Source organism: Babylonia areolata, chromosome 27, assembly GCF_041734735.1.
Source record: "Babylonia areolata isolate BAREFJ2019XMU chromosome 27, ASM4173473v1, whole genome shotgun sequence".
NCBI lineage: Eukaryota > Metazoa > Mollusca > Gastropoda > Neogastropoda > Buccinidae > Babylonia > Babylonia areolata.
In genome coordinates, this window is record NC_134902.1 from 26622225 (window position 1) to 26637224 (window position 15000).

The 15000-nt window shown below is 44.6% G+C and overlaps 1 protein-coding gene across 3 annotated transcripts in view; it reads left to right on the plus strand.

Moving 5' to 3' along the window:
- LOC143301521 (MOB kinase activator 2-like) overlaps window positions 1-15000 on the plus strand; it is a 72299-nt gene that overhangs the window by 4718 nt on the left and 52581 nt on the right. Inside the window, exon 1 of one of the 3 annotated variants that reach the window (XM_076615872.1) lies at window positions 11962-12760. The exons of the other annotated variants lie outside the window; for them this stretch is intronic. Coding sequence (XP_076471987.1) covers window positions 12675-12760 — 86 coding nt within the window. The 5' untranslated portion in view covers window positions 11962-12674. Of the gene's footprint in view, window positions 1-11961; window positions 12761-15000 lie in introns of those variants that run through there. 3 annotated transcript variants of the gene reach the window in all.

Consider the following 15000-nt stretch of genomic DNA (forward strand, 5'->3'; position numbering starts at 1 on the left):
TGTACATTGGATGATATTGTGTGTTTGTGTGTGTGTGTGTGTGTCACTATGTGTGTGTGTGTGTGTGTGTGTACAGGGGATGACAGTGTCACATGAGTGTGTGTGTGTGTGCACATTGGATGACAACAGGGCTGTGATGTGGTTATGGGCTGATGATCCATGGGTGAAGCTGCCAGTTTTGGAACAAACTTCAAACAGAAATGGAGCAAGTATAGTTGGAATAGTTTAAGATTAAATGATTACTAAAAAATAAAGACTTCTAGTTTTAATGTTCAGTATGATAATATCAGTAATGAAAATGATTATGATTTGTGTTAAACTTAAACTTAAAGCTTATTGTATTAATTAGTTTGCCTTCTGTAGTTGCAATCATAATGATGGGTAGGTTTCAGTACTAGTACTACTACTACTACTTGTGTAATGATGGTGGTGATTTCTTATACTGGTTGTATTGCACTTGCAGCAGTCATGAGCAGCTGGTCTTATCTGTTACACACACTTGCACACGTACATGCATGCACGCACATGCGCGCGCGCACACACACACACACACACACAGCGAACTCCCAAACATGAAAGTGTACATGTGTTAAAAACAGGAAGACCAAGAGGGTTTTTTTTTTTTTCAATTAAAATCATGTTTTGGTCAAGAATATCTTCATTCATGTGCAGCACTTTGGGCAAAGGAGTGTCTTGGTGACCAGTCAGTGCACAGGGTTTTCCATTAGAGGCTTCATGATGCTGCTGAGTCATTCTCATTGATTTGGGCTCTCATTGATCTTGCAGTGTCCAGCTGCTGTGCTATCGGCATTTTACTCATCAGTATTGAAAAGCTGAGGAGAGGGGAATGTCAGAGAAAGGAAGGAAATGAATGGATTATTTGATGTCTGTGCGCTTTGCAGAGAGTTTCAATAGTGTGTAGCTCGTTATTGCTGCTGCCATGTGGTGCGCCTTTTGTCTGGCCTGGTTTGTTATTTTTCCCATTCTTTCTTCTTCTTCTACTTCTTCTACTACTACTTCTTCTTCTTCTCTTCCCCTTCCCCCCATCCTCCTCATTCTCTTCCTCCTCATCTTTTTATTCTCCTCCTTTTTTCGTCTTCTTGGAGTCTCTTGTAAGTGAGGTAGTTACACTGATTCTCATTTTCCTTTAGACTTTAAAAAAATGTGTTATTTCATAGAAATTTGCACCAGAAATTTATTAAAGGATAGTAATTAATTTTGATTAAGAAAAACATTTGACAGCAACAGAGAGATGCAGAACATGTCTGTGAATGTTTGTGATCTGTTTTTAGTACATTTCACATGTATAGTATATATAAATTTGGAAATTGATTTCAGTACTCACCATATCAATATACTTATTGATATTCTTGATCCTGGAGTTATCAGTCAGTTATTTTTATGCAGAGCTAGAGCTGTTTAAGGGCTTGTTAGCTTTTGTTTTGAAGTAATCTAAAAGGTTAAGTCGGTTTTTTTGTTTGTGTTTGGGTTGTTGTTTTTCCAAGCTGATGAACTGAGGTGGTTGTTTTTTGTTGTTTTTTTAAATCAGCGGAGTCAGACTGTAGTGACAGATTTTACTTTTAAAATTTTTGAGAAAAAAAAATCTGATCGGTGTAGGTAGATTGGCATGCATTGTTGTCATCACAGTTTCACAAGAATTATGTTGTGTCGCTCAAATTAATTGAACACTTGCATGGCAGATAATATATTTATTGTTCTCGGTTATTGCTTGTACGGGATCAGTTACTGTCGCTAGCATTTTCAAGAGTTGTTGATTTTTATTTCGCTTGCTCGTTTGATGAATCGATCCAGCATCTGTCCACGGCAGAGTTCTGTGTGCCGCGTAGTAGTTCGCGCCCGGCCCGGTTAACACCGGTGGCTGTACTGGGAAAGGGTGGTCGGTAACCTTGTCGTACCCTTGGCTCCCGTCATTAGATAAAAGCAATGGTGAAACTGTGTAGGGGACGTGACCTCCCCTCTCCGGTGAGGGAGACAGCCCAGCGCGTGTGTAGTGTGTAACCCTCACCCAATTATGTCAGTTCCAAAAAAAATTCACACTACTGCTCCAACCTTTACGCCCGTTGACTTCAGCACGCTTTCCATTCAAGATTACTTCCCTGTCGATACTAAATTACTAGGTGGTGGTGTGTGTGATGCTGAGCGCCCAAACAGTTTTTACCACCAGCCTCCTGTCTCCTCTTTCAACTCGAGATCGATGTATTTTCCTTACACACACACGCTTAGTTTTCTTTTTGATTATGATTATTAATTGTTATTATTATCTCTTTAAAAGAAAATACAAACAACAACAACCCCCCGCTCCACACACACACACACACGCACAAAACCGATATGAAGTTGTACTCGACGTCTGTTCCGTCTTTCACGTCGTCATTGTTGTCATCATCATCATCATCATCGCCGTCTTCGTTGTTGTTAGTGAACATAAGCTGCAGTAGTACATATCAACGTCTTTCAGTCTCAGTTTGTGTATGTGTGCGCACTTGTGTGTGTGTATGAGAGAGAGAGAGAGAGAGAGAGAGAGATTGATTGATTGATTGATTGATTGATTAATGAAGGGCATTGAAACTGCTCGTGACGGGCGCAATAGCCGAGTGGTTAAAGGGTTGACTTTCAATCGGAGGGTCCCGGGTTCGAATCACGGTGACGGCGCCTGGTGGGTAAAGGGTGGAGATTTTTCCGATCTCCCAGGTCAACATATGTGCAGACCTGCTAGTGCCTGAACCCCCCTCGTGTGAATACGCAAGCAGAAGATCAAATACGCACGTTAAAGATCCTGTAATCCATGTCAGCGTTCGGTGGGTTATGGAAACGAGAACATACCCCAGCAAGCACACACCCGAAAGCGGAGCAGGGCTGCCTACACGGCGGGGTAAAAACGGTCATACACGTAAAAGCCCACTCGTGTGCATACGAGTGAACGTGGGAGTTGCAGCCCACGAACGCAGAAGAAGTAGAAGAAGAAGAAGAAACTGTTCGTGAAATTCGAAATAAAAAGAAGAAAAAATAGAAAGAAAAAAGAGAACGGGCACCAGTCGACTGATGCATGAGGCTTCCCGTCCTCTGCAAATGATCGAGTTAACGCTGATTTCATTGTCAGGTGATTGTGTGATTGTGACCCAATCACTGTACATCATTGTCATCGAATTGTGGAGCCCATACACTCGCTGCTGTCATGGGTGTATACTGTGAGTGTGTTTGTGTGTGTGTGTGTGTGTGTGTGTTCGCCGCGCGCGAGGGCCTGTTGGTGAATATATGAAGTGTGTCTCTCACAAAGAACCAACACTGATGCAATCACAGCGAGACAGAGATATCAATCTAATGACACATATGATGCAACACACACAGAAAGAAAGGCCGGAAGGTAGATCAGTATTTTCGGGGAATAGTATTTAGTTCGGCGGTACGTGGTGGCGCCTGCCTGCATCGCTCACTACTTGCACTGTGTGTCTTTCCCTTCCCCTGCTTTCCCATCCAACCTCCGACCATTCACCCTCGCACCCACACACGCCTAGGCATCCACCTGCTTGCCAGCATCTCGATCCCTGTCCCGCCCACATCAAGGTGAATGGGGCAGAGGGGTTGGGGAGAGGGTGATGGGACTCGCAGAATCAATTCCAACTTGGCACGATGCGTGATACGCACTGAGAGAGAGAAAAAATATTCGGCCTGCCTGGTCTGGAATGTCGCCAGTCTTGTGGCTTCCTCAAGATCTTTGGATCACTCGCTTCGCTCGATACTAGTAGCCCAGCAGTGTGTCGTCAGCATGTTTCTTTCTCTTATCTGTTGTTCTCCTCCGTTTCTTTTACTTTCCCTCCAGTCTCTGTCCCCGTCTCTCTCTCTCTCTCTCTCTCTCTCTCTCTCTCTCTCTCTCTCTCAGTGTCTCTGTCTCTCTCTCTCTCGTCTATAGCTTTCCCATTCTCTGTCTGTGTACGAAATCGTGTCATTGGCCTCGATGTACATAACTGTATCACTATGATCCTCAGCAGCAGACCACCAAGATTGTGCATGTGGACACATGTTGATTATCATTGTTGTGTACTCCTTATCTAGTGGGGAGGATGGGCGCAGGAATTACCGAGTGGTTATGGAAACAAGGATATACCCAGCATGCACCAGCTCCCCCTTCTCCGTCCCCCGAAAACGAAGTATGATTGCCAACAGCACATGGCAGGTTTAAAACGGTCATGCACGCAAAAGCCCACGAACGGTAGTGGGGGAGAGGGAGGGGAGGTGAAGGGGGGGGGGGGGGACAGGGAAAAAAAAGAAAGAAAAAGAAGAAAAGTCAAGTGACGAGGAAGGTTGTGAATGGCGTTAAAGGTGTACTGAAGAGGGAAGGACGGAAGGAAGGGCGCACGCGTCTTTTTCGCGTGTTGATTGGAGCACACTGCTTACGTCATGAAACCATTTTTGTCGTCTTGGGTCTCGAACACACACCGAAGAGAAGGGGATGGGGGAGGTTTGTATGTGGGGGAGGTTTGTGTGTGTGTGGGGGGGGGGAGGGGGGTGGGGGGGGGGGTGGAATTTACCCCCAGGAGGTCTGAAGAAGTCCTGGAAACACGGTCTTTTCACCAGGTAGTTGTTGTGGAGGGGGGGGGGGGGGGGGGGGGGGAGGCACCAAAAGGACCTTGCACGTGCATCTCGTTCGCACCGATCCCGGCCAGCAGTTGCTCTGTGTGTGTGTGTGTGCGCGCGAGCGCGCGCGCGCGTGTTTTGTTGGTTGGATGGCGACCAACAGCACACACCGGTGATGCATAATAAAAAATATATATATATATATATATATATATCATGTACAGGGAAGCGATTGCAGCCATCTCGTATTCATCGCACTACCTTCTATCTATATCTTACCCTTTGAGTATTTTTGTTTATTTTTGTGTCTGCTTTTCTTTCTTTTTTCCGCGGATGGGTTGGATGTTAAAAAAAAATAAAGGGAAAGAAAAAAAAAAACACACACGAAAGAAATAGAAAAGAAAAACATTATAGCTTATCTCGAACACATTCTTGGAATAAGATTCGTTTCCCTCTCTCCCTCCCTCCCCCCTCCCCCCGCCTTCCCTCCCTCTCTCTCTCTTTCTCATTTGATTGTTGTGAACAGTATTCGTCCGAAAAACTGTTCTGCATGTTTCCCTCCACTCTGCAATTATCATGTTTGTTAAGGTAAAGTGTGGGGGGTGGGGGTAGAGGTGGCGGAGGAGGAGGGGGAGGGGCGTACAGAGAGACACAGCGAGGGGTGGTCGATTGTACATGTATGTAAAGTATCCGTGACAGGATCAGATCGTAGGATTGAGAGGAAAGGGTGGGGCGGCGGTGAGAGTAGTTGTTTCCATACAACACGGATGTGGCGGATGAAGAGAGAGATGGTGTAATCTTTTAAGCGTAGGCATTGGTAGTCATCATTTGCCATCCGCGCAGGGCAGGTTGATTAGCTGTATAAAGAAAAGTTATTTACTTGGTCTTCTTTACAGTTTAGTAACGAGTCATTTTGTGTGCATAATCTTGCGCAGTGCAACTTGGTGAACTTTACTCACTCCACTTACACACATAAATTTATATCCACACACACTCACACACACACATACGCACACGCTCGCACGCCCGCGCGCGCGCGCACACACACACATACACACATACACACACACACACACACACACACACACACACACACAGAGCAAAGGAAACATTTTAAGGTTGCTCTAAATCTAACTCAGATTCGAAGCATTGGAGTTATCATTACTCCGATTTCAGGGAGTAAACAAAATCAGACTTGTAACTATAACAAGAGAGGGATGTCAAAGAACGCTAACGCCACAAAAAAGTGTGGGGAGAGGGAGAAGGAGAGAGGATGTGAGGGAGAGAGCGTTTCTCACAATAGACTGCCTGTAGGAGCTGTGCGTAGTAGGTAACTGGCTTGTTAGAGAAGAAAAAAGAATTGGACGAAAAGATTATTTAAAGTCCATAAAAGACATTTTCAGCCACCAACATTTTTGTGGGGTGGGGATGGGGTGGGAGGTAAAAAACAACAAGAGAAAAGAACAGAGAAAGACGAAATCAGCCCAATGTTCATTCAGAAAAGCCAAACCCGCTAGAATTCAGACAGTGTCTGAGTTCTCCGTGGATGGAATAGTGCAATGCGCCAAACGCGTGTGCAGTGGTGCATTGAAACAGTGTTCGAGCGTACAAAGTAGACTGATGGGGGGAGGCTAACGTGTCTTATTTGTTAAACGTAGATAGATGGATGGGGAAACAAATAAGTCTTACTTTTTAAACCCACCCTTTGGCAATCGATAAGCTAGTACTAACTGGTGCGGTGGTTGCCGGTCGAGACCTAGTCATCCAGGGAGTTCCGTGTATTTTCTATAATGAATGAAAGAGAGAGAGAGAGAGAGAGGGTGGGAGCAGGGGGGTGTCATTGATTCCGACCACTATCCTGTTTTGCTGTCACCTTCTCTCTTACGCTGCCTGCTCCTTCCCTCACAGAACTGACCACAAATGAGTAAGTAAAAAGCATCGATACAGGTCTGTTTTCTCTTCCCAACCCGGCCTTCCCGTTTCCCAACCCCCATCTCTCTCCTTCCCGTCCGTTTTTTGTTGTTGTCTGTTTCTCGTATTTCTAGAATAGGGCAAGCATTTTCTCTCTCTCTCTCTCTCTCTCTCTCTCTCAGCGTTTGACGCTCGAGATGATAAGACGTGTCTGATGTGTTTATGCGCGTGAGTGAACTCAGTGTAGACAACCGTGTGTGGGTTGTACTTGATTTGAAAAAAAAAAAAAGAAAAAAAAGAAGAAAGAAAATAGAGTTTTGAACTGTTTGGTGGTCGTTCTTTCATTGGACTAAAGTGGTGTTATTTTACATCAAATTTTGGTTGAATTACCATAGGCATGATCCAACTTGTCATGCGGTTGGTAGCGAATATATATATGTTGTGTGTGAAGAATTCGCCGTCGCGCCAGGGCTGCCAGTGAAGGAATATAAATATATACTAATACCGGCTTCTATGTCTTCAGGTAAACTTAAATCTCTCTCTCTCTCTCTCTCTCTCTCTCTCTCTCTCTCTCTCTCTCTCTCTCTCTCTCTCTCTTTCTTTCTGTATATTGTATATATACTTTGTGGGAATGTATGTGATTGCGCGCCCGTTCACAGTTTAACGTCTTTTCACTGAAGAGCGATAATGGCTTAAGACAGACAGAGGTGGGAAGACAATGAATATATTATAACAAGAAATGAAGAATGGACAGGAATCACAGAGAGCGGTGAGGGACTGATACAGGTAGAGAAGAGTGGTGGCATTGTCTTCACTGGCGACATCAAGTTTTCAACGAATAGGTGAGGTGAGGTGTGATATCGGGGAAGAAAAAAAAATGAAACAAAAAAGGATAGAAGAGCTTCAAGTACGCGCGTGCGAATAGATGTGTGTTTAAGATGGGTATGATTGTTTGCTGCAAAGGTAAGGGCTCTTTGTTCACTTCTGGAGGAATACTCTTTGACAAGCCTCATATAATTTTCTTTGTCACTGGAAGGTGATGGACTTAAGCCAGCTTCGTCCTGATTGGACAAAGAGCTGTGTGCTATCGACTGACCCGTTTGAAAGTGTAACATGTTCCTCAACGTCTTTTAAAACCGCGAGCGCTCAGTCGCAAGAACGAGAATCATTCATAATAATAATAACAACAACAACAACAGTATTAATAATAATAATATTTGTGTAGCGTTGAATCGTGTTCAGAGACAAATATATGCGCTTTCACACCAGTCATTCACACGCATGCGTAACTCTAAAACTGAAGAAACTGAAGACAAGGAAGAGGCAGGGGAGGGAGGCTATCTTGTGAAGAGGTGGGTTTTAAGGCCAGACTTGAAAGAGCTCAGTGCGGAGACCTGACGAAGCGAAAGAGGAAGTTCTTTTCTTTCTGAGGACGTGTCGGGCAGCAGAGTTTTGTATGCGCTGAAGGGACTGAATGGATAAAGCAGGCAAACCAGACAGTAGAGAGTTACAGTAGTCGAGGCGAGAGAGAATGAGAGAAACGACAAGTCTAGATGTTGCGTCGGTGGACAGATATTTCTGAATGGAACTGATGCGTCGCAATTGACAGTAGCAGGATTGACATTTCTGACTGATAAATGTTTGCATGGACAGTTTGTTGTCAAGGACAACGCCGAGGTTCCTGACTTAGCTGGAAAGAGGGATGGATGTACTGCCTAGTTTGATTTTTGTCAGTTGTGATGGAAGAGAGTTTTTGTTTTGTTCTTGTGATCATTGCTTCGGTTTTGTCTGCATTCAATTGTAACTTATTTAGAGTCATCCAGTTTTGAATGTCCAGGAAGCATTCAGATGTTTCTTGCAAGAGCGAGGACAATTTTCATGGGTATCACTCTTCTGAAGTTGAGTGCCATCAGCATAGGAATAATGACTAACATTGTGGTGGTTGATTATTTCAGCGAGAGGAGCCGTGTACAATGTGAAGAGAACTGGGCCTAAAGCAGATCCCTGTGGGACACCATGTTTGATTTTAACAGGTTCAGACTGGAAATTATTGACGATGACAGACTGGAATCGATCAGTGAGGTAAGATTTGAACCCGTTGAGAACACTGCCGTTCATGCCAAATGTAAAGTGAAGACAGGAAAGGATTGAATGGTCTATCGTGTCAAAGGGGGCTGACAAGTTGAGAAGAGTGAGAAGGGAAATTTTCCCTGAGTCGGACGCTAGCAGTAGATTGTCCAGGATGTGAAGGAGAGTGGTTGCGGTGCTGTCGTCAGCACGATAGGCAGACTGAAAAGGGTGGAGGAGATTGTTGAAACAAAGGTGGTTGTTGAACTGCTTCAGGACAGATATTTCAAGGAGATTGGACAGGAAAGGAAGGTTTGAAACTGGTCGATAATTTTCCAAAATGTTTGCATCAAGGTTGAGTTTCTCAAGAAGAGGTTGGACGATTGCAGTTTTGAAAGTGGATGGAAACGTTCCAGTAAGAAGGGATGAGTTGACATTATTGGTGATTGTGGGGAGAAGCTGTGAGACACTCTGGGAAAAGACAGAGGCTGGTATAGGATCAAGTTGACAATATTGGTGATTGTGTGGAGAAGCTGTGAGACACACTGGAAAAAGACAGAGACTGGTATAGGATCGAGTTCACAGGATTTTATTCTCATTCTTTCAGGGTTTCATTCATCCTGTTTCATGCGGATCATGGCTCTGGTAATAATGTTATGAATAAACAAAAAGAAAAAAAAGTGTGACGTAGCCATACGAGAAGATATAGCAGAGTTGTACGTGGTAAACAGACTCGGTCAAGACGCATACGAGCATGATTATGTGCATGTATGAATTCGGGGAGGTGGCTGAGGGATCGATCACGATACCGCCTGGAGCTTGGATTTCATTAAGGAGGGCAGGCCTGTTGTTGTCCTCATCGATCTGTATGTCGTTTGTGAAACCTGGCCTGGCGGTGGTTATCCTGATCTGTGCAGAAGTGCTGGATGAGGGAGGATGGAAAGGAAGCTGTAGAGCGTGCGGGAGAAGGGATTTGGGGAAGAGGCAGCGAGATGGTTCTGTTGGAAAGGCACAAGACCCTTTAAAGACAAGCGGGGCAAACGATGCTTAAATACAGAAAGAATCGCGGACTTAAACTTCGTTTCCTTATTATATACATATCTGAGGCAGAGAGCGAGAGAGGGAGGAAGAGAAGAAGACGAAGAAGAAGAAGTGGAGAGAGAGAGAGAGAGCATGCAGAAGGAACCATCACCATGTGACGATTGCCCACATGGAACTGCATGTCGCTTTTTCAGCCAGTCATTTCTCGTACTATCGTTTCACTCCATTCATCTTTTACTTCCGTTCTGTTGAAAATCTGGTCAGTGTATCAGTTTCAAGCTGTGAAGACATCTGTCACATGCACGTTTCTGTACACATTATGAATACATTTTTACGACAGGATTTTACATAACAATTTCATGTTGTCCTGTCAGTGACTGTTGTATTCCGTTTGAAAACAAAGATCTATTTAAACTACAGAGAAGGAGGGGTGTCACACAATTTTAACACTATCTATGAAAATGAACTTTAAAAAACAACAAAAAAGTGTCACATTTACGCCGAGGGTAATGTCAGTAAAATATTCCGGGACGTTGTAAACAACCCCTGTCCAACTCACACACCCATCTTTCCCCCTACCGCCTCCCACACCTTGATCACCCACCCCGTCCACCACCATCACCTCTCATCGGATTAACGTTGTGGAAGAACTTTTACTGGTGAGCCGTGCTTTGGGGAAGGCCACGCGTCACAGCCAACGGTGCTGGCAGTAGCATTCATAACCTTAAGGGGTGCGATCCACTTTTGGGACGCGTTCATTGGACGACGCAGCGTGACTCATAGTGAGTACAGTTGTCGGAGATGTGTTAGGCGAACTGTAAGTTTCAGTTTCTGTTTCTCATGGAGGCGTCAGTACGTTCGGACGACACACACACACACACACACACACACACACACAACACCACACACACACACTTCGATAGGAAAAACAGACAAGACTTTACGTAGGAATAAATACAAAAAGTGGGTGGCGCTGTAGTGTCGCGCAGCCCGAATTTCACTCAAAGAAATCTGTTTTGATAAAAAGAAATACAAGTAACACACACACACACACACACACACACACACACACGCATATATATATATATATATATATGTGTGTGTGTGTGTGTTTGTGCATATTTGATACACCACATCTGTTAGGCAGATGCCTGACAGATTGCTGATTAGTCCAACGCACTTAGGCCTTGAGTGCATGCAGAAAACAATATATATATATATATATGTGTGTGTGTGTGTGTGCGTGCGTGCGTGCGTGTGTGTGTGTGTGTGTGTGTGTGTGCCTGTCAGAGTGGATTTGAAAATAACAATTTTCCAGAGTTGCCATTGGATCTTTTTCAGTGCACCAAGTGCGTGCTGCACACAAGACCTCGGTTTATCGTCTCATAGACGCTTAGTTTTATTTTCCAAACTGGGGAGAAAGGGTGAGAGAGAGATTCGAACCCAGACCCTTACGGACACTGTATAGGCAGATAAGCGACGAAACCATTCTGCAGCCTTGCTCCAGAATGGCGAAATACGCCTCCTCCTCCCCCCTCTCCTCTCTCTCTATTTCTCCTTGTGCGTATCCTCCCCCCCCCCCCCCTCTGTGTGTGTGTGTGTTTGCGCATGCCTGCGCCCGCGCCGTGTGATAGAAAAGTGAGAGGTGGGGAAGAGAGAGAGAGAGCGGGTGTTTATCAGGGTTTTGGAACAGTTTATTGAGTAATTTCTTGCATCCCACACATCAATGAATCTTGTTAATATTGAACTGGAGAACAAGTCGAAGAAATTTGTAATGATGATGATAACAAGTGAAATTAAAAAAGGAAAGAAGTCGACTAAAGTTGGACCAAAAGACTGAAACATTTCCCTCGCCATCGTATTTTCTTCCCCATCCTTTTTTTTTTTTTTTTTTAGTCCTGTCGTTACTGTCAAAGCTTCCCCGTTTATATGTGCAGAGTGAATCATTCTGGTGGTGTGACAGGGTTCAGTTCGTCCGTGTCCCAGGCTACACTCTTTTTATTATTTTCATTTTTCTTTTTTGTTTCTTTTTCTTTCTTTTTTCCTTTTTTTTCCCCCCAGTTGACATGTCTGTCATTCGAATTGAGAGCACTCCTTCGGATCCGACCAAACCCCCCAACAAGCCCCTTCGAAAGTGCATGCGTGTGTGTGTGTGTGTGCGCGCGCGCGTGCGTGCGTGCGTGCGTGCGTGCGTTTCAGTGCTGACTGTGGACCGTTTCAAAACACTCCTTGTTTGCTTTTTGTCAACTTCCGCCCCTGACTACTCCACACACTGTACGGCGAACTTAAAAATAGGTTGTGGGCCCAGCTGGAACGATCAGGTGAGTGTGAGAACTCGTTTGTTATGCCGACGACCTGACCCTGACGCGATCACGCCATTGGTCGCTTCGCTACGCGCGATACACTGTTTATTGTACAACGTGTGTGTGTGGTTGTAAGATTTATGGTGGTTCGTGCATATGACTGGGTTGTTGGTGTGACCGGAAAACGTCTGTTGGTGTGTTTTTTTTAGTGTGTGTGTGTGTGGTCGATGGTCACTGAGTCATTTTCAACGTGACGTGCCACCTACAGCTTGGTCGGATTGTCATTCTCGTCAGTTGTAGCAAGTCACTCGTATTTTGTCGATGCTACAGTCGGATCAGCACGTGGCGATTACTCCGGATCTACATTAATAGAGAGTTAGAACTTAAAGTGACACATAATCTAGAATATCGGGCGCCTGCGTTTGGTCACACAATTCCTCGTCGTTGGTATATATAACGGGATCTCTGGACTGAACGGACAACTGCGGCGTGCGCGCGTGTGTATTTGCTGCTGATAACATCTGACAGATTATAATTCATACACATATACTGATACAGACTGGTATCATCATCACCACGTGGACCGCTGTGTCTTGTTTCCCACTTGGAATCCAGTGGTAATTTGTATCGTGTATAGTGAGAGAGTCTGAAGAGAGAGACTGGCATGGTGAGTCGTTACAGAATCGCAGGTCTGTGTGGTTAGTATGACTATAGTTTGCGTTGACTGTGAAATCTTTATGAGCCAAGGTTTCATTGATGGGGAGTCTGCCCAAGGTCACCTCTTTCTTCACCATGAAGTTCTACGGGTTTTCCGAGACCTTCAAGGCTGCCCTGTTTGGACAGTAAGTGTTCATGAATTCTCATCGTCAGTTTCATTGTCGTCGTCGTCAGTGTCATCAGCGTCATTAGTCGCATCATCATCATTATCATCACCATCAACAGCAGCAGCAGCAGCAGCAGCAGCAGCATCTTCTCATTATCTCCCGTAGTTCTTGCCATTCTTGTTCATTAACATCGGAGACCCCGTCCTTGATATTATCTTCGTCTTCGTCCTTTTTTTTCCGGATTGTCTTCTCATTCGTTTTGTTCATTGTTCAGCTTCATCCTTCCATGATATGGCTTGGCAACTGAGAAGTACTGACGCGGTGTGTGTGTGTGTGTGTGTGTGTGTGTGTGTGAATTAGAAATCAGTGGAGTCCAGGTTTAATCCATGTGTGCGTGTCGTGCTTGTGTATATATACATGTGTGTGTGTGTGCGTGCGTGTGCACGTGTGTGTAAATCACTAATCGTAATAAAACAGTCAAATGAAGTTTTAATGCGGAAAAGGCTCACATGGAGTACATGAAAAAAAAAGACTAAAAAAGAAAAAGAAAAAAAATACAAAAAACAAAAACGAATCATGCCAACAAAAACATGCAACTGTGAACAATACAAGTGGTAAGAGCACGCACTACACGATTTTCTAACCGCTTATATCGCGAGTAATGTGTTCACAAAGCAGTCGTATTCCTGCTGCTGCGCTTTTATCGTTGCACCCTTTCAGTTCTGATGGATTCATGTGTCGTTCTGTATGCCAGCAGGAATTAGCTGCGCGCACTTTTTATATGCGCCTATCATGAGTGCTTTGCCAAACTGCTGACAGGCTATGCGTATGTCAACAGGAACGGGTTAATAGAATATGACTCAGTTGTATTTGCAGTGTGTCCTGATCTGGCGTTCCCACTCCGCTTTCCCCGCCCCGCCTCTCTTTCTGTCTTCCTACTTTCTTTTCCGGGCACACACACACACGCGCGCGCGCACACACACACACACACACACACACACACGCACGCACACACACAGAATATATGTATTCACTAACATTTCACTAACATACTATAAATAATGTATGTGTATTCAGTCTGTACATGTATGCTTTCTGTCTGTCTGCTTCTCCCCTCTCTCTTTCTCTCCTGTCTTTCTCGCCGCCCCGCCTCACACTCCTTCCCCCTCCGACTCGCATACAGATTGAACATCGATCGTTTCCCTTTTCTGAATGTCTCTGCAAAGCAAATAGATATACTATCTATGCATGTAGGCAACCAGCGCTCAAGGGTTGCAGAGGCAGCAAACACACACACACACACAGCAACAAAGCAAAGCATCAACAAGAAAACACCACTTCTCATGCTTTATGTGCCAGACGAAAAATGTATTGAACAATAAGACGCAATAAACCCCATCCCCACATATTGCCTCCCCCTGACCCCCTCCTCCCTCTCTCTCTCTCTTAAACATTTCAGTGTTCAGTGTGTTCTCACTCTCTGTGTCCTTGATGCCCTCACACCCCACACCCATGCCTTCTTGATTTACTTCCCACTCCTTTTTTGTACCCCCCCCCCCCCCCTTCCTGTCTACCGTCCACATCCCTAACCCAGCCTCCCTCCACGCTCTCCTTTCTGTTTTGTTTCCTTTTTCTTTCTTTTTTCTTTTTTTGGTTTGTTTTCCTCTTTTTCAAATCCAGGGCCCTTTTCTCGTAAAATTCTGTAACAACGGACTCGTCGTCATTGAGGAAACTCTAACAACGGACTCTTCGTTATCTTATTGAAGCCGCGTCAGGACTTTCCAATTAATACGGAAAGAAACAGATGTCGTGACAAGCCGCCGTTATCCTGGGTTTTTTTGTTTTGTGTTTGTTTGTGTGTGTGTGTGTGTGTGTTGTGAAAGCGTGTGCGTGCGTCCGTCCGTGCTCACTCGAACGCACTGTGCAGATCAATTTACCTCATTCTGTGCAATTGGTCGAAAGACACCGAATGTCCCGCCATTTGTCTTGTCACGTCGCCAGCTGTACGGTTCTGAGGATAGCACTGCCACAGTGCTGAAATGATAGCACTGCCATAGTTATCTAATGATAGCACTATGATACTAGTCTAATGACACTACTGTCAATAGTTATTTAATGATAGCGCTGTGATACTGGTCTAATGATAGCAGTCATTCTGATCAAATGATAGCACTGCGATCCTGATTTAATGATAGCATTGTGATCCTGATTTAATGATAGTACTGCTACACTGATCTAATGATAGTACTGCTACACTG